Below are 22916 nucleotides of genomic sequence, written 5' to 3'. Positions count from 1 at the left end.
TGCACTCCAGCCTGGTGACACAGCGAGACTCTGTCTCAAAACAAACAAGCAAACAAAAAAAACTCATAATAATAATTTAAGATCAAAGGTTAAAAAAAAACCCACCATGAACCTTCTAGTCCCTGAAAACAGTGTAGCATATAGGTTCTGCACAAATTTTTTAGATTTATACCTATTTCATAATTTTGCATGCTATTGTAAATGGTGTTCATTTCCAGTTGTTGATTGCTGATATAGAAATACAGCTGACTTTATATTGATCTTATGCCCTCAAGCCTTGAAAAATCCACTTATTAGTTCCAGGAACTTTTTTAGTATATTCTTTAGGATTTTCTATGCAGACAGTCATGGTGTTTGCAAACAGAGTTTTACTTCTTTCTCATCTGTATGCCTTTTCCTTCTTTTTCTTATTTCATTGCCCCAGCTCGGGCCTCCAGGACGATGTTGAGTAGGAGTGGTGAGAGCAGACATCCTCAGCTTGTCCCTGATATTAAGGGAATACAGTCCGGCCTTCACCATTAAGTATGATGCTAGTTTAGGTTTTCCATGGATGTCTTTTACCAGGTTTAGGAAGTCCAAATTACTGAGACTGGATGTTGAATGTTGTCACTTGCTTTTTCTATATCTATAAAGCTAAAAAGATTTGTAGCCTTTTGGCTGTATCTTTTTGTTTATTTTTTAGTAGTTACTGTAGGGATCCCTACTGGGTTACTAGTAGGGTTAATAATATGCATGCCTGACCATTATAGTCCAGAGTTAATGTTTTACCAATTAGTGTATATAGGTCTCTTTACCTTCTTTTTGTGTTATGGTTATATTTGTAACATATAAACTACATACATTGGAACATATAATCTACATACTATTAGTGGTATTTTAACATTTACTTTTTTTTACTTTATTATTATTATTATTATTATACTTTAAGTTCTAGGGTACATTTACTTTCTATATTCTTACATAGTTTAAAGAACTAAGAGAACAAAAATGTCTTTTATGTCTACCCAAAATGTCATCATTTCTTTTGCTTTCTATTCCTGAAGTGCCCTGTGTCCTTTTTATCATTTACTTTACCAGGAAGAACTTCCTTTTGCACTTTTCTGAGAACAGGTCTGCTGGCTACAAACTCTCTTATTTGTAAGAGAGTTTAGCTGAGAATGTCATTATTTTCTTTCATTCCTGAAGGATTATTTCCTGGATCTTTTCCTTCAGAACTTTAAAGATGTCATTTCAGTGACTTCTGGCTGTCACAGTTTTTGATTAGAAATCTGTGATCAGGCTAGATGCAGTGGATCACGCCTGTAATCTCAGCACTTTGGGAGGCTCAGATAGGAAGATGACTTGAGGCCAGGAGTTTGAGACCATCCTGGGCATCATTGTGAGACTCCATCTCTATATTTTGAAAAATAATTAATTAAAAAATTTTTTAAATCTGCTATCACCCTAACTCTAATGTGTCATTTTCCTCTGGCTGCTTTTAAGATTTTTTTTTAATCCCCTCTGTACTCTCACTGCTTCACTTCACTAGCCTAAAAAAATTTTTTAGGCCGGGTGTGGTGTCTCACGCCTGTAATCCCAGCACTTTGGGAGGCCGAGGCAGGTGGATCACAAGGTCAGGAGATCGAGACCATCCTGGCCAACATGGTGAAACCCTGTCTCTACTAAAAATACAAAAACTTAGCCAGGAGTGGTGGCGGGGGCGCCTGTAGTCCCAGCTACTCTGGCGTCTGAGGCAGGAGAATCACTTGAACCTGAGAGATGGAGGTTGCAGCGAGCTGAGATCGCACCACTGCACTCCAGCCTGGTGACACAGCGAGACTCTGTCTCAAAACAAACAAGCAAACAAAAAAAACTCATAATAATAATTTAAGATCAAAGGTTAAAAAAACAACCCACCATGAACCTTCTAGTCCCTGAAAACAGTGTAGCATATAGGTTCTGCACAAATTTTTTTAGATTTATACCTATTTCATAATTTTGCATGCTATTGTAAATGGTGTTCATTTCCAGTTGTTGATTGCTGATATAGAAATACAGCTGACTTTATATTGATCTTATGCCCTCAAGCCTTGAAAAATCCACTTATTAGTTCCAGGAACTTTTTTAGTATATTCTTTAGGATTTTCTATGCAGACAGTCATGGTGTTTGCAAACAGAGTTTTACTTCTTTCTCATCTGTATGCCTTTTCCTTCTTTTTCTTATTTCATTGCCCCAGCTCGGGCCTCCAGGACGATGTTGAGTAGGAGTGGTGAGAGCAGACATCCTCAGCTTGTCCCTGATATTAAGGGAATACAGTCCGGCCTTCACCATTAAGTATGATGCTAGTTTAGGTTTTCCATGGATGTCTTTTACCAGGTTTAGGAAGTCCAAATTACTGAGACTGGATGTTGAATGTTGTCACTTGCTTTTTCTATATCTATAAAGCTAAAAAGATTTGTAGCCTTTTGGCTGTATCTTTTTGTTTATTTTTTAGTAGTTACTGTAGGGATCCCTACTGGGTTACTAGTAGGGTTAATAATATGCATGCCTGACCATTTATAGTCCAGAGTTAATGTTTTACCAATTAGTGTATATAGGTCTCTTTACCTTCTTTTTGTGTTATGGTTATATTTGTAACATATAACTACATACATTGGAACATATAATCTACATACTATTAGTGGTATTTTAACATTTACTTTTTTTTACTTTATTATTATTATTATTATTATACTTTAAGTTCTAGGGTACATTTACTTTCTATATTCTTACATAGTTTAAAGAACTTAAGAGAACAAAAATGTCTTTTATGTCTACCCAAAATGTCATCATTTCTTTTGCTTTCTATTCCTGAAGTGCCCTGTGTCCTTTTTATCATTTACTTTACCAGGAAGAACTTCCTTTTGCACTTTTCTGAGAACAGGTCTGCTGGCTACAAACTCTCTTATTTGTAAGAGAGTTTAGCTGAGAATGTCATTATTTTCTTTCATTCCTGAAGGATTATTTCCCTGGATCTTTTCCTTCAGAACTTTAAAGATGTCATTTCAGTGACTTCTGGCTGTCACAGTTTTTGATTAGAAATCTGTGATTAGGCTAGATGCAGTGGATCACGCCTGTAATCTCAGCACTTGGGAGGCTCAGATAGGAAGATGACTTGAGGCCAGGAGTTTGAGACCATCCTGGGCATCATTGTGAGACTCCATCTCTATATTTTGAAAAATAATTAATTAAAAAATTTTTTAAATCTGCTATCACCCTAACTCTAATGTGTCATTTTCCTCTGGCTGCTTTTAAGATTTTTTTTTAATCCCCTCTGTACTCTCACTGCTTCACTTCACTAGCCTAAAAAAATTTTTTAGGCCGGGTGTGGTGTCTCACGCCTGTAATCCCAGCACTTTGGGAGGCCGAGGCAGGCTGATCACAAGGTCAGGAGATTGAGACCATCCTGGTTAACACGGTGAAACCCCGTCTCTACTAAAAAAATACAAAAAAAGAAATCAGCCGGGCGTGGTGCTGGGCGCCTGTAGTCCCAGCTACTTGGGAAGCTGAAGCAGGAGAATGGTGTGAACCCGGGAGGCGGAGCTTGCAGTGAACTGAGATCACGCCACTGCACTCCATCCAGCCTGGGTGACAGAGCGAGACTCCATCTCAAAAAAATAAAATTAAATAAAAAATAAAATTAAATTTAAAAAAGATTCTTTAAGTCTTTGGTCTTCAATAATTTGATAATGATATGTTTCAACTTTTTTTCCCCAGTTTCTTTGCTGAGCTTCTTGATTATGTAGATTTATGTTTCTTACTACATTTGTGAAGTTTTCACCTATTTTTGAAATATTTTTCTGTCCCAATCTCTTTCTCCTCCTTTTCTTCAACTCCCAAAAACACAGCTGGTAAACCTCTGATACTGCTGTACAGATCTTTGAGGCTCTGTTCCTTTTTTAAAAAAATTGTAGTTCAAATGGAATAATTTCTCTTTTTTTTTCCTGTCTCTTTTTTTAATAGAGACAGGGTTTCACTCCGTTGCCCAAGCTGAAGTGCGGTGGCGCCATCAGGCTCACTGCAGCCTCAAAGTCTAATGAGATAATTTCTCTTGATCTGTTTGCATACACACAGATTGTTCTGGCATCTTCCGTTATCAAGCCTACCAGTGAATTTTTCATTTCGGGTGTTTTTCAGTTCTAAAGTTTCCATTTGGTTATTTGTTATAACTCTGCTCTTTTCTGAGAACTTGTATTATTCCATTCATTTCAGGAATGTTTACCTTTTCCCCCAGTTGTTATAATAATTAGAATCTTGATAATTTTAACATCTGGGGTATCATGGGCTTGGCACCTGTTGATTATCTTTTCCCTGGAGAATGAATCGTATTTTCCTGGTCTGGGTAATTGTAGATTGTATCCTGGGCATTTGAGTATTATATTGTTTAGACTCTGGGTCCTGTTAAACTCTGGTTTGTGTTTTAGGAGGCTGTCTATCCAATTAGGTTCAGACTTCAAGTCAGTCTTGCCTTCTGGGGCAAGGATTTCAGTGTTATTTGGTTTTGAAACTGTTGCCCTGCCACTCTGGGTCTTTGCATATGGGACTAGACTGGTGGTGTAACTCACTCCCTTTTCATTCGGGGTCTTTGCTGTTCTAGGTCTGTTCCATGCTTGCTGTTTTGGTGCTGTTCTGCACATAAATAGCTCAGGTGAATCTAGAATTTGTGTTGATTGATACTCAAATTTGGAGGAGTCCCCTTCTCTAGCTCTCCTCTCTGGAACTTCCCTACTCTCTGGCCCACATGATACCCCTCTTTGGGTCCTCTAGTCACAAGTTCCGATTGTCTCTCAAAGGTTTGCCTGCCAGCTTGTGTATGGTTGTTACTAGAGAGCTGTCCTTGGAGCAGAGCAGGGAAAGTAGAAAAGGGAAAAGGAAAAAGGATTCTTGGGCACTGTGGACAGCGAGGGCTTCCAGGCTACGCCTGCTGCTGGTCCCCGTCTGGGGGGCTGCCCTTGAGTTGTGAGCTCCTCCTGGGTCTCTCAGTCTCCTGGCCAGAAAGATTGGATTTCTCCTGGAGTTGGAGCTGCCTGTGGGGCCACCACAGCTTCACCAGGATTGAGGCCCTGAGACAAAAGAGGGGAAAAAGCCCCAAGAAACTCACATCCATCCTCCACTCCAGATGGTTCTCAGGTTTTGTTTCCCTCCCAGACCACCTGCTTTTGTTTGCTTTTCAGAGTCCTCAGGTATTTCTGTGTTTTTTGTCTGGGGATTCTTTTTTTTTTTTTTTTTTTTTTTGAGATGGAGTCTCGCTCTTGTCACCCAGGCTGGATACAGTGCAGTGGCACAGTCTCGGCTCACTGCAACTGCTGCCTCCCAGGTTCAAGCGATTCTCCTGTCTTGGCCTCCTGAGTAGCTGGGATTACAGGTACATGCCACCACGCCGGGCTAACTTTTGTATTTTTAGTAGAGACAAGGTTTCTCCATGTTGGCCAGGCTAGTCTCTAACTCCTGACCTCAGGTGATCCGCCACCTCAGCCTCCCAGAGTGCTGCGATTACAGGCATGAGTCGCTGCACCCAGCTGTCTGGAAGTTTTTCATTGTAATCTGTGGAGATAGAAAAGCTTTTGTGGGCTTCCTTCATCTTCTCCTATAGCAGCAGTGCTAACAGTTGATTTGTAAGGCCTCTTTTCAGCTCTTTGTCTGGGCTGATGTATTGCTTCCTAAGCACAACATCTTTTACTATAAGTATGGACAAATACTGTTCAAAAAACCTACAAATATATAGACATTGTCTTGCAAGCCGATTCATGATTGGCCGTGATCTATATAAATTTAAAGCAGACTGTAGAATTCAAGAAGGATTAATTTTAGTTCCCTTTTTTCCATTAGTGATCCTAAAATCGAGGATTTTAAAAGATCTTTTTAAAAGACTTTCTAAACCTTTTAACTTCAGCCCTTTGATTAATTGCTTGGTTCCATGACTCTGCCAAGAGCAAACGCTACAGGTGGTGTCCAACAGCCAGTAGAGGGAGCAGCAGGCTTCTTCATGGTGGCTGGGCCTGGCTCCTCCTCTGGGAACTAGCAGCTCTTGTTATATTTGTGAGCATAACACATCCAGTTATACTCTTATAGTTATTTTTAAATGTACAATTAAATTATTGTTGACTGTAGTCACCCTGTTGGACTGTCAAATACTGGATCTTATTCATTCATTCTTTCATAGTCATTAACCATGTGCACTTCCCCCTACCTCGCCCACCCCACTGCCCGTCCCCACCTCTGGTCTGCTACTCTCTGGTCCTTCTCCTCTCTCTGTCTCCAGAAAGCACGGACTTCTTGGTTACAGCCTGTAGTGGTAGCTGAGATTTTGAGGCCTGGGTGAGGACGTCAGTAGGAGGGTCAGAGGATGAAAGTCAGCACCATGAGAGTGCCTGAGCCTTGCTGAAGAAGGGAAAATCCAGGAGATGAAGAAGGGAGAGTTGGAAGGATCAGAAAAGAATTGAGAAAGATGTCATGGAAGCCCTGAGGGCAGGCAGTTTCAAGGAGGGAATGATCAGCAGTGTCACATGTCACCAACAGGATGGAGTAGGATCGAGGAGCAGTCACTATGTGTGGAGGACACCAGGTCCTTGAAGCAAGAACAGTTTTGGTGATCACTGGGGCAAGAGCTAGGGTGCGGGGAGTTGAGAAGCAAGGGGAGAAAGTAGACACAATGGAAGAGGCTTGGTTCTGAAGCCAGTGGGGAATGTTTGTGTCCCAACCCTCTTAACTCCCCCAATACCCCAGACTGGAGTGTGCAGTGTGTGGGGGCCTGCTGTGACCACAGCAGTGCTCAGCTCCTTGGATGTAGGACAGGGAACTTGCCTGGTGGTTCGACCTCGAGCTGGAGTTTTTCAGGGAGCGGTTGTGAATGTCGTTGCTGATCTTAATTCTGGTCATCTTGTTACCAGATCCCCTGCAGCTTTTAGTCCTTGCAATCCCTCTTCTCCCTCTTCACGTGGAAACCTCTCAGGTGGGAACTGAGAAAACTACCCGGAATGAACTCATCTCCCTTCCAGTCATTTCTGACTGATTGCTGCTTTCCCCTCACCGTGGTCTCGGTGGAACATGAGCCCCTTGGCTGGAGATTTGGGCAGCAGTTTCTGAGGGTCTTGACTTTTCCCTCCTGGAATTTCAGCCTCTCCACGTGTTTGTCTCCCCAGCCAGTGGCCATTCTCTACTTTTCTTCCAGACCCTCCCAACTTCGGCTGGAGTTGCTTTTTTACTTCTGTGTTATCAAGAGGCTGTTTCCTCCACAATCATTCCTCAGTCCAGTTGTCGGCACAGCTGTCATTCCACTGAACTGCACAGGCCACCGATGACCTCTTGGTTGGCAAATCCAGTGACTTCTACATTGATACAGTCTACCTACTTTTCTCGCTCTGTCGCCCAGGCTGGAGTGCAGTGGTGTGATCATAGCTCACTGCAGCCTCAGACTCCTGGGCTCAAGCAATCCTGCCTCAGCCTCCCGAGTGGCTAGGACTACCGGTGTGTGCCACCATGCTTGGCTAATTGTTTTATTTTTATTTTTTGTAAAGACAGAGTCTCAGTTTGTTGCCCAGGCTGTTTTTGAACTCATAGCCTCAAGTGATCCTCCTACTTCAGCCTCCCAAAGTGTTGGGATTACAGATGTGAGCCACTGCGTCTGGCTTCTGGCCCCTTAAATGGAGGCGCTTTATGGTGTTCTGTCCTGGTTCACTCGCTCCACAGTTGGTCTCTGGAGCATAATATCCACTCCGTGGTTTCATGTAACTCCTTGCAAATAAAGCTAGTGCTGGTTTTTTCCTTTAGTTCTAGACCAAACTAGACACACTTTTTGACAGAAGCCTTTTCAGAGTTATAAAGGTACTATAAACTCAAATTTCATTTTAAATATGTATTTTTTTCTAAACAACCTAACCTTGACTCTCTCTGTTCCCTCACTCCTCCTCCCCCACCCCACCCAATCTAGGCAGTTGTAAAGTACTCTTGACTTTACCTGAGGGTGACGGGAAGCATTTCACGTGTGCTTACTGGCATGCCTGTTGCTGCTGGCCAACTTGATAACCTCACTGTCACTCACCCAGGGGTGTTACAGTGCATTCCTCACTGTCTGCCTCCATTTTTTGTGGGTCTTCCAGAATCGCTGCCAGCACCAGCCAGAGCATGCCCCTCTTCCTTGGTTGCTCTCCTGTACTGACCGAATTACACCCAGCATCTTGATAGTCAGAGCCTTTTTGATCTTATCCCAAATGACTCTTTCACCCCGTGTCCCACCCCTCTTTAGCTGTTTCCTAAAACTCCGGGAGCTTTCTTTCCTGTGGGCATGTCCTTGTGTTGTTCCTGCCCTGACTGTCTGTCCCTGTCCCTCCCATCCGTTTTGTGTTGAAAAGCCATCAGGGTCTAATGCAAGTGTCATCTCTGTGGAGTCCCCTTCTTAAGTCTAGAGTAAATGTTTGGGATTACAAGAAGTAGAACTTGACTAGAGCTGCCCTAATAATGACTGCCATTTATGGAGAAATTATTGTGGGACAGATGGCATTATGACACTTTCCATCCATTATCACATGTACACTAGAAGCAGATGGCCAAGAACAGGAGCTTTTCTGCCATTTACTAGCTTTGCAACTGTGGACAAGTTAATTACTATCTCAGTGTCAGTGAAATCTGAGGATTCAATGTACTTCCACATGGAAAGCAAGCAATAAATGGTAGCAGCGGCCTCTGGGAAGATTTTCATCCCTCTTCATCCTCTCATAAGATAGTAAGTACTGTTATCGTTCCTGTTTCACAGATGAGGAAACTGAGGCTCAGGGAGAGTGGGTAATTGTTCTGCTTCCCCCAACACATGGCTGCAGGAGTCGTGGCTTCTTCATGTTTTCACTCCAGAAGGTCTTTAAAGCAATAAATACTTACTGAGCTGATTGGAAAGATGGATCTGCAGCCCCAGAGTCAAATTGAGAGAAATGTAGAAGTTGTCACCTGCACGGGGGTGGTCATTGCAGTTGTTTGATCTCCTCGAAGTTCTGTAGTCTTTCAGCGTCCACACGATTCAGCCCCGCTTTCAGCAATGAACTGTGTCTTTCTTTGAGGCAGATGATCACTATATCTAACTGTCACTCAGATAATAGGTCAAATCTGGGAAATATTAATCTCAAAAAGGAATTCACCCATTTCTAAGAGATGACCACACAAGATGATTTTGTGTGTTTTAATTTTTTAGTTTTAGAGATAGGGTGTGGCTCTGGGACCCAGGCTGGAGTACAGGCTAAAGTGATCCTCCTGCCTCACCCCCTTGTCCTCTGCCCTCCGTAGCTGGGACTGCAGGTAGCTGGGACTACAGGCACAACCCACCAGGCCCAGCTAATTTATTTTAATTTTTTGGTAAGGTCTTTTAGTGTTTCCCAGGCTGATCGGGAATGCCTGGCATCAAGGGATCCTCCCACTTGGCCTCCCAAAGTGCTGGGATTATAGGCATGAGCCACCACACCTGGCCCAAGGTGATTTTGTTAGTTGGTACTTTCTGTAATTTGGACGAAGAAAGCATTATTTTCTTCACATTTTCCAGACAGAAATTACCATCCTGGGCGGGGCGCAGTGGCTCACGCCTGTAATCCTACCACTTTGGGAGGTCAAGGTGAGTGGATCACTTGAGATCGGGAGTTCGAGACCAGCCTGGCCAACATGATGAAACCCCGTCTCTACTAAAAACATACAAAAAATTAACTGGGCATGGTTGTGGGCACCTGTGATCCCAGTTACTTGGGAGGCTGAGGCAGGAGAATCACCTGAACCCTGGAGGTGGAGGCTACAGTGAGCCAAGATCGTGCCACTGCAAACCAGCCTGGGCAATAAGAGCGAAACTCTATCTCAAAAAAGAAAAAGGAAAAAGAAAATGATCCTCCTGTTTTTAAAATGGCACATGCACTGCTGCTTTGCTTCCTACAATCACGCCTCTGATACCTATTCGTACCCTGGGCTGGGAGTCACTCACACACATGCTCCTGTTCCCATTCTCTCGGTTTACAGTTGAAGGAACTGAGAGCCACACTGCAGTGGTTCTCCCATTTTTTATCTGACAAAGTATTCTCTGTGCAGCTCAGTCAGGACTCAGGACTTAGGGCTATGCGAGTTCTCAACGCTGTACTTTCCCTCCACAGAGCTGAGAAGCTCCAGCTGCTGAACCACCGGCCTGTGACCGCCGTGGAGATCCAGCTGGTGAGCGAAGGGTGCCTGCACTGGGGAGGCGGCTGTGGTGGACAAGCTAGGAACTGTTGTTTTTTTTTGGAAGAGGCTGCCCAACCATCCCATTTTTTAAGGAAAAGGAGACCTTGCCAGTTTGATCCTAGTTAGTGTGGACTTAGGGACCGTAAAACACTGGAGGAGATTTCATTCCTCCCCTAGGATTTCGGCTGATGACTTGGCGGCTCTCCGTCTCCCTGATGTCCAGGCCATTCTGGCCATTGCTTCCCTGTAGGGGTTGTTGCCAACCAGATGTTGCATAAAAACATGAAACTCAGCATGTCTCTGGTGAACATTCTGTGCCCCCATGCCCACCCTTCACCCCACTCTTGTTTCCTCTCCTTCTGGGTGAGGGGAGCATGTGTGCGCTGTCCCACCAGCTCCCTTCCTTGTTCATCTCCTGGCCTAGCCTCCCATGCTGGAAACCTGCAAGCCATTCTCTTCCTTTCATCTCATAGTCACGGAGTCCCCAAATTCTGTTGCTTCTGTCTTCTGTTCTTGCTTCTCTCCCTCCTGCACTGCGTTGATTTCTGCATTATTTCTCTACACGGCTCCTGCGGTTGTCCTCTCCCCATTCTCCCTGGCTCCCCAAGTCCATCTCCCACATCACCGTCAGAGATCACATCTAAAACGATGAATGTGATCCTGTTTCCCTGCATGAAACCATTTATTTAGTGCAGCCTCATCACTTGTGGAGTCTGCTTTGCACTGAGAGCATAGGCTTTGGAACAGGAGGAGGCAGCCAGAGTAGAGAGCCTGCAATGGGGTATTGGGCCTGGGAAATGATCCAGGGAGATACCCGGGCCACCACTGGGCACGCTGTGGCCAATGCCTTCTTATTACAGGGCAGAGAGCATCGGTACGTGACAAGTGTCAAGCAGGCCATCTAACTGCCAGTTTAAAAAAAAAAAAAAAAAAGCTGTTCATTGTCTTCCTAGGGTTGTTTTTGTCCTTCAGAATGTACCCAAAATTAAATTAGAACAGTTCCTTCCATGAAGGATGCCTTTCTCTGGGAACCCGCCTGTAGGCTAAATAGAAACCCCTTTCTCATGTGTGCTGATTATTTTCATGCTTTACGCTGTGTGGGAGTTTCAACTTAGAGCTTAGAGGAGAGAAAAAACAAACAGAACAGCAAGAAACGAATCTGTGTCCCTCTGGGTTAAAGATCACATGTCATGTCTCCTCCAGCTTTAATCAGCAACATATGTTACTCATGGCTTAATGACAGGCAGAGAGAAGAGATGAGGATTAGCGTGACCTCAGCCACAGCCTGTGGAAAGTGCTATCATTCCTTGGGGGAAGATTCGCTGCTATTGAGAATGCCCGGGGTGGGCCGGGCGCGGTGGCTCATGCCTGTAATGCCAGCACTTGGGAAACCATGATGGGCAGGTCACCTGAGGTCAGGAGTTCAAAACCAGCCTGGCTCAAGTGGTGAAACCCCATCTCTACTAAAAGTACAAAAATTAGCTGGGCATGGTGGCACACACCTGTAATCCCAGCTACTCGAGAGACTGAGGCAGAATCACTTGAACCCAGGAGGCCAAGGTTGCAGTGAGCTGAGATCGCACCACTGCACTCCAGCCTGGGTGACAGAGTAAGACTCCATCTCAAAAAAAAGAGAGTGCGTGGGGTGTGCCAGACATTGGTCCTGGCGCCTGTGATTGTCTGTCACTTTGAATGCCCTCCCCACAGTCTTGGAAGGGGGCAAGTGTCCTCTCCATTTTAGCCCAGAGGGCTGGTGAATGGCTGATTGGGACCTTCTGATTCAGAAGCTTTACTTTGCTCCTCCAAGCTAAGTACTTATACTTGATAAGACGAAAGATGTGTGTGGCATCTCCTAAGATGGTTTCCTTCTCCTTTCTACAAAGTATGTAGGCCTTAGTAGAAACTGCTGTTTCTCAGCAGTTGAACCATTTTACACCCAAATTCTTCCCACTCTGGAATTTGGCTACAAAAGGTAGCAAATTGTTTACCAAGGTTTGTAGCAGTATCTCTTCTCACCAGAGAGTGAATAAGAAATGAAAGCTTTGACTGAACATGGTGGCTCATGCCTGTAATCCCAGCACTTTGGGAGGCCAAGGTGGGAGGATTGCTTGAGACCAAGAATTCAAAACCAGCCTGGGCAACATAGTAAGGCCCCATCTCTATGAAAAATTTTAAAAAATTAGCCAGGTGTGGTGGCACACACCTGTGGTCCCAGCTATTCAGGAGACTAAGGTGAGAGGATTGCTTGAGCCCAGAATTTCAAGGCTGCAATTAGCTATGATAGTGCCACTGTACTCCAGCCTGGGTGACCGAGCAAGACCCTGTCTTTAAAAAAAAAAAAAAAAAGTGCCACTGTACTCCAGCCTGGGTGACCAAGCAAGACCCTGTCTTAAAAAAAAAAAAAAAAAAAAGCAAATGGCCAGGCACAGTGGCTCACACCTGTAATCCCAGTACTTTGGGAGGCTGAGGTGGGTGGATCACCTGAGGTCAGGAGTTTGTGACCAGCTTGGCCAACATGGCCCCATCTCTACTAAATACACAAAAATTTACTGGGTGTGGTGGCATGAGCCTGTAATCCCAGCTACTCAGGAGGCTGAGGCAGGAGAATCGCTTGAACCTGGGAGGTGGCAGTTGTAGTGAGCTGAGATTGTGCTACTGTACTCCAGCCTGGGTGACAAGAGCGAAACTCCATCTCAAGAAAACAAAAAGAAATAAAGGTTTCACTTACAGTGGAAAGCTCAAAGGACTTGAGTGAGAAGTTCCCTATGTCAACACTAGAGCCATTTTTTCTCCCTGGGTCCAGAAAATAGTCCCAGTGTCCGACATTTATTACCATTCACTTGGGAGCCAGGTGTCTTTTGGAGGCTGAAACCTCACCTCTTCAGTTACGCCTGAGCCATGATTTGCCGTGGCCCTCTGATGACTGCCTGTTGACTCAGAGGCTCAGTGAGGAAATGAGGTGGCCACCCGGCTTAGGACTTGTCGTGCCCAGTTGTGTATTGATTTGGAATGATTTGTGAGCCCTCCGGCCTGAGGTCAGTGAATCCTGTGACCTCACAGGCCACTGTCCTGAACAGCACTACCATTTAGGCCTGTTAGTAATTTCGTGATTATGAAGTCTTAACTCATATAGAGTGTTACTGCTTGTAAAACACTGTTACATATGTTCTCCTTTTGTCCTTGCTGTAGGCGTTACTTTCATTTTACATTAGAGAAAATTGAAATTTAGAAAGCCAGGTTCAGTAAACTGTTCTGGATCAAATATTTAATAGTGTACATTGTTGCCCTCAGATCTTTGACTCATTTTGAGGAAAGTAGGACATTAGGTTTGGCAACTTCGAGTTGCCAATTTTGGAGATCAGCAACCCAGTTTGATGCTCCTGGGACTGAGATAATGAAAGTTTATCATTTGTGTTAACCCAGCTGTCGATACTTTGGACTTTTACATTTATTTGTCCTTATGTTCTGAACTACCTGAAATGGTTGGTATCTGAGAACCTTGAGATGGTGCTTTGAACTTTACTCTTGAAATGTTTCTCCTATGTTGGAAAGAAAAGGTGAAGGGTCAGGCACAGTGATTCATGCCTATAATCCCAGCACTTTGGCAGGCTAATGTGGGAGGATCGCTTGAGCCCAGGAGTTCAAGACTAGCCTGGGCAACCCCATCGCTACAAAAAAATAATAAAAAATAATTAGCTGGACATGGTGCCACATAGCTATAGTCCCAGCTACTCAGGAGGCTGAGGCAGGAGGATTGCTTGAGCCCAGGAGTTTGAGGCTGCAGTAAGTGACGATTGCGCCAGTATGCTACAGCCTGGGTGACAGAGTAAGACCCACCCTCTTTGGGAAAAGAAAAGGCAGGGGTGAGGGAAAACGTAGGCACCGTCATTTACGCTAGTGATCCAAGAGGTGCTAGTAAGTGTTTTATTTCTGAAAGGTTTTTTTTGTTTGTATTTCATTTAGTTTAATGCAGTGTAGGGTTTCTTCCTGTGACTGGGAACCTTAGGTTGAAAAACAAAAGGTCCTGACTATAACCCTGAGGATTGGATGTTGATAAAAGGTTCGGCCGTTAGTGAATTTAGCAAAGTGTTTTTCTGCACATTCTTTCCTCAAACGGAGATCATCTTTTCTCTGGATTAAATAACCAAATCTTGGCTATTTTCCTCTTTTCTCTGCTTTATTCTTTGGGGGCAGTACATGTTAGATTACTGCTTTTCATAGACTGTAATTTTGCGTGTCTAATTTTAAACATGGGTTTTTGGCCGGGCATGGTGTCTAACTCCTATAATCCCAGCACTTCGGGAGGCCGAGGCTAGTGGATCGCCTGAGGTCAGGAGTTCAAGACCAGACTAACCAACATGGAGAAACCCTGTCTCTACTAAAAATACAAAACTATCTGCGTGTGGTGGTGCATGCCTGTAATCCCAGCTACTAGGGAGCCGAGATCACCCCATTGCACTCCAGCCTGGGCAACAAGAGTTAAACTCTGTCTCAAAAAAAAAAGGGGGAGTGGGGGTTGAAGACTGTTTCTTTCTCCGAAGAGAATTTACATTTTCCTGAGCCATGAAATCTTTAGAAAATGGTCATTTTATTTCACAGCATCATAGGGAGTAGCCCCCATTGATTCGCTCAGGATCCTCCCCCGCCATCCTGGGACACCAGAATTATTATCTAGTTGCAGAAACACTTTTGGGCTGAAGTGAGTGGAGAGACCAGGGTTTTGCCAGGAGTTTGTGGTGTGACCTTGGGCATGTCACATGACTTCCTGAACTGTGCTGTTGTCTGTAAAGTGAGGTGGTCAGACTGGGATCCTCTCCAGGATTGCAGGCCTGTCCTATTGTCTTGTTTTACTTCAGTCTGCCAGGATTTCTTTCTGGAACTCCCTGTGGTTCCATTTGCCGAATTTCAGAGATTGCTGTGGGGAATGCTGTGGAATAGGACCTGGCCACCTTGAGCTGAGAAAGGTGTTTGTGATCGGTGGTTGATGCCACCAAGCAAACAGGGTTAAGTAACTTGACTGCCTGCATGCTGCTTTTAAAAAGACAGCTGACGACCTACTTCTGTTTAGAATTAGGGGCTCAGGCTATGTGTATCATCTCTAGATTCAGATTTCTGGGGCCACATCAGAAACCAGGTTTTGCGTGGACTTTTGATGGGCAGTGTGGTGTGGAGTGTGGGGGACTGTGGGTTTTAGACTGGGCAGGCCTGGCTGGGGATTCCAGTTCTACCTCTTGGCAGCATTGCTGAGAGGATGAAAGGAAATGCTGGACGGGAAGTGCAAGATGCAGCTCCAGGCACACGCAGGGCTGTTGCTAGTGGGAGTGAGGATTAGAAGAATGCTCCAAACCATTTGGCACATAGTGGGCATCATCAACTGTGTTGATGTTCATTAAATTACAGCTGTGTGCCGGGCGCGGTGGCTCACACTGTAATCCCAGCATTTTGGGAGGCCAAGGTGGGTGGATCACGAGGTCAAGATATCGAGACCATCCTGGCCAACATGGTGAAACCCTGTCTCTACTAAAAATACAAACAGTTAACTGGGCGTGATGGCTCGCGCCTATAGTCCCAGCTACTCGGGAGACTGAGGCTGGAGAATTGCTGGAACCCGAGAGGCGGAGGTTGCAGTGAGCCAAGATGGCACCACTGCACTCCAGCCTGGTGCAGAGCAAGACTCCATCCCCCCCTCCAAAAAAAAAAATTACAGATGTGCTTGTGAAATATAAAAGTACATAAAGTCATAAAGTGCCGTATAACTTCTCAGAGATGCATATGCAACCTGTTGACTTCTCTCTGTGCGTGTCGGTGGTTGTATAACTGTTAGTGTTTTCCTTTCTTTTTTTTTTTTTTTGAGAGTTGATCTTGCTCTGTCACCCAGGTTGGAGTGCTTGGCTCAACCTGGGCTCAAGTGATCCTCCCATTCAGACCCCCGAGTAGCTGGGACTACTGGTGCACACCACCATGCCTGGCTGATTTTTTTTTTTTTTTTTTTTTAAGAGATGGGGTTTGTCTATGCTGCCCAGGCTGGGGGTTTTCCTTTTCTTTAAAGAAAAATGCTATCCTACAACTCGGTTTTTACTGACCCATTTTGATCAGTCGCATTGGCTTAGTCCAGGATGTGAGTTGGCTCCACCCTTCCATCTGGAAGATGGAGAGGACTCATGAGGACCCAGGTCGTGAGATCTGTGTGCCAGGAGGCCGGGCTGAGACTGTGAGCACAGTGGGCAGGGCTGCCCAGGGCTGTGAGTTTCATTTGTAACCCTGGAGGATTTTCTTTCCTTCTGCAGATGGTGGAAGAGAGTGAAGAGCGGCTCACGGAGGAGCAGATTGAAGCTCTTCTCCACACTGTCACCAGCATTCTGCCTGCAGGGCCAGAGGCTGAGCAGAAGAAGAATACCAACAGTGACGTGGCAATGGACGAAGAGGACCCAGCGTAGAAGAGCACAGCTGGCCCTGACGTTTCATGAAGTCAGAAGGCCCAGCAGCCGTTTCCTGGATGTTGAGAGGATTGTTTATTTGATTATACCCTCTATCCCAGCAGGCCTGGCTTCATGGTTAGTTGGGTACATCACAAAAATAAGCTAAAAAGAAATATTTGTGCCTTGGGGAGAAGAAACATGGTGAAGACAGGCTGAGGTTGTCAGGGCAGAGAGCTGAAGGTGGGGACAGTGACCGTGGACCCCTCTGTGCTTGAAAGATTTCCTCCACGGCCTTTGCCCCAGTTGTGGGGAGGTCTCTATACACAGTGGGGAAAATGCTTGTGTCTTCTTTGGTGGGCTATGTCCTAATTAGTTTCATCTGCTTCCCTGGGAACTTACTAAACAGGGGCTCAGAGCACTGTTGGGAATCTGGTTAGAGCCCCAGAGAGTTACTCTAAGTTAAAATGAGTCACTGACCTTGGCTCACCTTAGAGGAATTTCCTCGAGAACAACAGAGATAAGAAAAGAACCGGCCTGGCCAATCCTTCAACAGCTCTAGAGCCCCTTTTCTCTGCTGGCAGGGGCTTCGTTTACCACCTCACTATTTAGGCTAAATGTTAGGGACCAGATCACTGCAGTTGAAAACAGGCACTGCAGGCTTAGTGACAGTGGCAGCAGAAACAATGTTGGCTGCCTTCCTGACCATCCCACTTTCCTGCCCTGAGACAGCAGCCCAGGACAGGTGCTTCATATTGAGACCAGGTGAGCCTCATTTGCACAACAGTCAAATTGTTTGCTCCTTTAAAAAGGACACAATAGCCTGGCACGGTGGCTTACGCTTGTAATCCCAGCACTTTGGGAGGCCAAGGCAGGAGGATCACCTGAGGTCAGGAGTTTGAGACCAGCCTGACCAACATGGAGAAACCCCATCTCTACTAAAAAAAAATACAAAATTAGCCGGGCGTGATGGTGCATGCCTGTAATCGCAGCTATTCGGGAGGCAGAGGCAGGAGAATCACTTGAACCCGGGAGGCGGAGGTTGCACTGAGCTGAGATTGCACCTTTGCACTCCAGCCTGGGCAACAAGAGGAAACTTCATCTCATAAAATAAATAAATAAGATTATTACCATGTGAAAACCTTTTTAATATTCAGGAATTCAGGATTTGGAAAGTGTAGTTGCCCCAGGCATGTGGTTGTTGCCTTAGGTCCTGCGAATATTGCTGAGAATTGGATTTTCCACATTCCCTGTCTTCCCTATTTTAGGGAAGAAAATGATTGTAGACATTCGATTTTCCAAATTGGTACTCTTTCATTTTCAATGCTAATTGGATTACTTCTCTTCCAACCCTCCTGCCCATCCATCCATCCCACTCCCCAGGCAATTGATTGCAGTTCCGTGCATCTTGACCTTACCATCTGAGATTCAGCTGAAATCTGTTTATAGGCAACATTGAAAGTACCAGATTAGGGCCAGGTGTGGTGGCCCACACCTGTAATCCCCAGCACTTTGGGAGGTGGAGGCGGGCGGATCATGAGGTCAGGAGTCCAAGACCAGCCGGGCCAACATGGTGAAACCCCTTCGCTACTAAAGATATAAAAAATTAGCCGAGTGTGGTGGTGCATGCCTGTGATCCCAGCTACCCAGGAGGCTGAGGCAGGGGAATCGCTTGAACTGGGGAGGCAGAGGTTGCAGTGAGCCAAGATCGCACATTGCACTCCAGCCTGGCCGACAGGGCGAGACTCCATCTCAAAAAAACGAAAGTACCAGATTGTACTTTTAAATCTCTCTAGGGTATTGGGAATTTTACTGGGAGCTGTTGATTTATTTCTCAGGGCATATGTGTGCTGTGTGCCGATCTGTCTCATTATTGTCTCTTTTTTTTTTTTTTTTGAGACAGTCTCGCTGTATCGCCCAGGAGTGCAGTGGCACGATCTCAGCTCACTGCAACCTCTGTCTCCCAGATTCAAGCGATTCTGGTGCCTCAGCCTCCTGAGTAGCTGGGACTACAGGCGTGCACCACTAGACCCTGCTAGTATCTGTATTTTTAGTAGAGACAGGGTTTTGCCATATTGGCCAGGCTGGTCGTAATGTCTCTTTTTAACACTGAATATGTTAGGTGGTTTTTCTTGATGGATTTAGGGTTAACCTAGTTAATAATAAATTGTTTCCAGGTAATTATCAAGTTTTGTCATCTTATAAATCTGAAGAGTTAATATTGTCATGGATACAAATAAAGTGAAATCTGACTGAAGCTAAAATGTGTGATTTTTTTCTTAAAAAACTGACTTTATTTAGATCTACATTTTTAATTGGATTTCAAGAAAAGTTTAAGTTTCTATATTTGAGACCTGAATTTAGCTTCAGTTTTTTGTTAAACCACGTTCTGGAAGACTTAACTTTATAAGAAATGCACATATATTCCGTGTAATTTTCCTACCACATTAACAGTAAATGTTTCAGAAATAAAAATTGACCAGGCTCAGTGGCTCACGCCTGTAATCCCAGCACTTTGGGAGGCCAAGGGGGGTGGATCACGAGGTCAGGAACTCAAGACCAGCGTGGCCAACATGGCGAAACCCCATCTCTACTAAAAATGCAAAAATTAGCCAGGCGTGGAGGCAGGTGCCTGTAATCCCAGCTACTTGGGAGGTTGAGGCAGGAGAATAGCTTGAATCTGGGAGGCGGAGGTTTCAGTGAGCCAAGATCGTGCCACTGTACTCCAGCCTGGGTAGCACAGTGAGACTCCATCTCAAAAAAAAAAAATTAAAACAACTGAATTCATGGAGGTAGAGATTTGAAGAATGGTTATCAGAGGCTAGGAAGGGTAGTGGGGGTTGGGAGGGATGGCTAATGGATACAACAATATAATTAGAAGGAATAAGATCTATCTGATAGCACAACAGGGTAACTACAATCAACAGTGATTTATTGTACTTTGTTTTTGTTTTTGTTTGTTTTTTGAGACAATCTCATTTTGTCACCCAGGTTGGAGTGCAGTGGCAAAGTCTCAGCTCATGGCAGCCTCCACCTGGGCTCAAGCAATCCTCCCACCTCAGCCTCCTGAGTAGCTGGGACCACAGGTGTGCACCACCACACCAGGCTAATTTTTTGTATTTTTAGTAGAGACAGGGTTTTATCCCATTGCCCAAGCTGGTCTCAAACTCCTGAGCACAAGCAATACGCTTGCCTTGGCCACCCAAAGTGCTGGGATTACATGCGTGAGCTACCGTGCCCAGCCTCAATTTAAAAATAAAGAGCCTAATTGCATTGTTTGTAACACAAAGAATAAATGCGTGAGGGGATGGATACCCCCTTTACTCTGTGATTACTATGCATTGCATGCCTGTATCAAAGTATCCCGTAAATATATACACCTATTATCTACCGACAAAAATTAAAAAAAAAAAAAAGGCCAGGCATGGTTGCTGATGCCTGTAATCCCAGAACTTTGAACTTTGAGAGGACGAGCTGGGTGGATCACTTGAGGTCAGGAGTTCGAGACCAGCCAGGCGAACATGGTGAAACCCCATCTCTGCTAAAAATACAAAAATTATCCAGGTATGGTGGTGGGTGCCTGTAATCCCAACTACTCAGAAGGCTGAGGCACGAGAATCACTTGAACCCAGGTGGCGGAGGTTGCAGTGAATTGAAATTGCGCAACTGCACTCCAGCTTGGGTGACAAAGCGAGACTGTGTCTCAAAATAATTAAAATTTAAAAATAAGGCCGGGCGCGGTGGCTCAAGCCTGTAATCCCAGCACTTGGGAGGCCGAGACGGGCGGATCACGAGGTCAGGAGATCGAGACCATCCTGGCTAACACGGTGAACCCCGTCTCTACTAAAAATACAAAAAACTAGCCGGGCGAGGTGGCGGGCGCCTGTAGTCCCAGCTACTCGGGAGGCTGAGGCAGGAGAATGGCGGGAACCCGGGAGGCGGAGCTTGCAGTGAGCTGAGATCCGCCACTGCACTCCAGCCCCGGAGACAGAGTGAGACTCCGCCTCAAAAAAGAGAAAAAAAAAAAAAAAAAATTTAAAAATAAGAATAACTTAAAGTATAATTATTTTTTTATTTGTTTTTGTTTTTGAGACCGAGTCTCACTCTGTCGCCCAGGCTGGACTATAGTGGTACCATCTCAGCTCACTACAACCTCTGCTCCCAGGTTCTAAGCAACTCTTCTGCCTCAGCTCCAGAGTAGCTGGGATTATAGACATGCACCATCATACCCGGCTTTTTTTTTTTTTTTTAAAGTAGAGATAGGGTTTCACCATGTTGGCCAGGCTGGTCTTGAACTCCTGACCTAAGGTGATTCACCTGCCTCGGCCTGCCAAAGTGCTGGGATTACAGGTATGAGCCACCGCACCCATCCTACATTGCTTATAACACAAAAGATAAGTGCTTGAAGGGATGGATACCCCATTTTCTATGATGTGATTATTACACATTGCATGACTGTCACAGCATCTCATGTAACCCATAAATAATACACCTACTATGTACCCACAAAAATTAAAAAACAACAAAAAACCCCACACCACTACCTCACTGATGCCATAATATTTAACCATGCTTTTCACTTAAAGAATTCCAGGAAATAGGCCAGGCGTGTGGCTCACGCATGTAATTCCAGCTTTGGGAAGCCAAGGTGGGTGGATCACCTGTCACCTGAGCTCAGGAGTTCGAGACCAGCCTGGGCAACATGGCAAAATCCTGTCTCTACTAAAAATACAAAAAATTAGCGTGGTGGCACACGTTTGTAGTCCCAGCTACTCTGGAGGCTGAGTCATGAGAATTGCTTGAATTCGGGAAGCAGAGGTTGCAGTGAGCCAAGATCGTGCCACTGCTCTCCAGCCTAGGGGACAGAGTGAAACGCTGTCTCAAAAAAAAAAAAAAATTCCAGGAACTGACCTTAGAAGATCTAAATATCAAACCAAGGCTGTGGAGTGTTCCACCTCAGAAAGAAATGCTGAGTAATTGATTTACAGCCCGTTTGTCGCCAGCCAGACCACCAAATGGCCCTTACCCAAGATTGCAACCAGACATGTTTGGCTTGCATGCCTTGCCCATCATGCGCTACCAGCTCAGCCTGCAAACCTTACCCCTGATGCCAATTCCCACATTTTGCCTAATAAAAAACTACTGACTTTTTTCAGAGAGTCAGCTGGAGCATCCTTGTACTGGGGCGCAAGCCCCGAAATAAAAGCCTTGTCTGGGGCCGGGTATGGTGGCTCATGCCTGTAATTCCAGCACTTGGAGGCTGAGGCAGGTGGCTCACCTGAGGTCAGGAGTTCGAGACCAGCCTGGTTAGCATGGTGAAACCCTGTCTCTTCAAAAATACCAAAATTAGCCGGGTGCAGTGGTATAGCCTGTAGTCCCAGCTACTCAGGAGGCTGAGGCACGAGAATGACTTGAACCTAGGAGATGGAGGTTGCAGTGAGCTGAGATCACACCACTGCACTCCAGCCAGGGTGACAAAGTGAGACTCCACCTAAAAGAAAAGAAAAGAAAAGAAAAAATTAACAAGGGGACCAGCAGATTTCCCAGACAAGGTTTTTGTTTTGTTTTGTTTTGTTTGAGACAGAGTCTCGCTCAGTCTCCCAGGCTGGAGTGCAGTGGCGCGATCTGGGCTCACTGCAAGCTCCACCTCCCGGGTTCACACCATTCTCCTGCCTCAGCCTCCTGAGTAGCTGGGACTACAGGTACCCACCACCACACCTGGCTAAGTTTTTGTATTTTTTTTAGTAGAGGTGGGGTTTTACCATGTTAGCCAGGATGGTCTCGATCTCCGGACCTCATGATCCACCCGCCTCGGCCTCCCAAAGTGCTGGGATTACAGGCATGAGCCACCGCACCCAGCCTTGTTTTGTTTTTTAAGGTGGAGTCTTGCTCTGTTGCCCAGGCTAGAGTGCACTGGTGTGATCTCAGCTCACTACTACCTCCTGGGTTCAAGCAATTCCCTTCCCTTAGCCTCCCAAGTAGCTGGGAGTAGCATGCACCACCACATCCAGCTAATTTTTGTATTTTTAGTAGAGACGGGGCTTCTCCATGTTGGCAAGGTTTTCTCAAACTCCTGACCTCAAATGATCTGCCCGCCTCAGCCTCCCAAAATGCTCCCAAAGTTACAGGCATGAGCCACCTCACCCGGCATGATTTAAATAAGACTTTGAAGTTTAGACTTTTAAGGGTGATGCTGAAAAAAATTAAGACTTCTTGGGATTATTGGGATGGAATATAATGAAGGTATTTTGGATGTGAGAAGGATATGGATTTCGGGGAGCTAGGGGAGAATGCTA

The 22916-nt window shown here is 45.2% G+C and overlaps 2 protein-coding genes across 14 annotated transcripts in view; both read left to right on the top strand.

Moving 5' to 3' along the window:
- CRCP (CGRP receptor component) overlaps nt 1–18877 on the top strand; it is a 344305-nt gene extending 325428 nt beyond the window's left edge. For both annotated transcript variants that reach the window (XM_033193417.1, XM_033193419.1), the window contains 2 exons: nt 10138–10195; nt 16492–18877. In XM_033193417.1, coding sequence (XP_033049308.1) covers nt 10138–10195; nt 16492–16641 — 208 coding nt within the window. In that variant the 3' untranslated portion in view covers nt 16642–18877. The remainder of the gene's footprint in view (nt 1–10137; nt 10196–16491) is intronic.
- Nucleotides 1–22916, top strand: part of RABGEF1 (RAB guanine nucleotide exchange factor 1) — a 1203668-nt gene that overhangs the window by 648971 nt on the left and 531781 nt on the right. The gene's annotated exons all lie outside the window — the stretch shown is intronic.

This window comes from Trachypithecus francoisi, unplaced genomic scaffold (assembly GCF_009764315.1).
Source record: "Trachypithecus francoisi isolate TF-2019V2 unplaced genomic scaffold, Tfra_2.0 Lachesis_group4, whole genome shotgun sequence".
NCBI lineage: Eukaryota > Metazoa > Chordata > Mammalia > Primates > Cercopithecidae > Trachypithecus > Trachypithecus francoisi.
The sequence above is the reverse complement of the archived record's forward strand: the minus strand, read 5'-3'. Positions and strand labels throughout refer to the sequence as shown.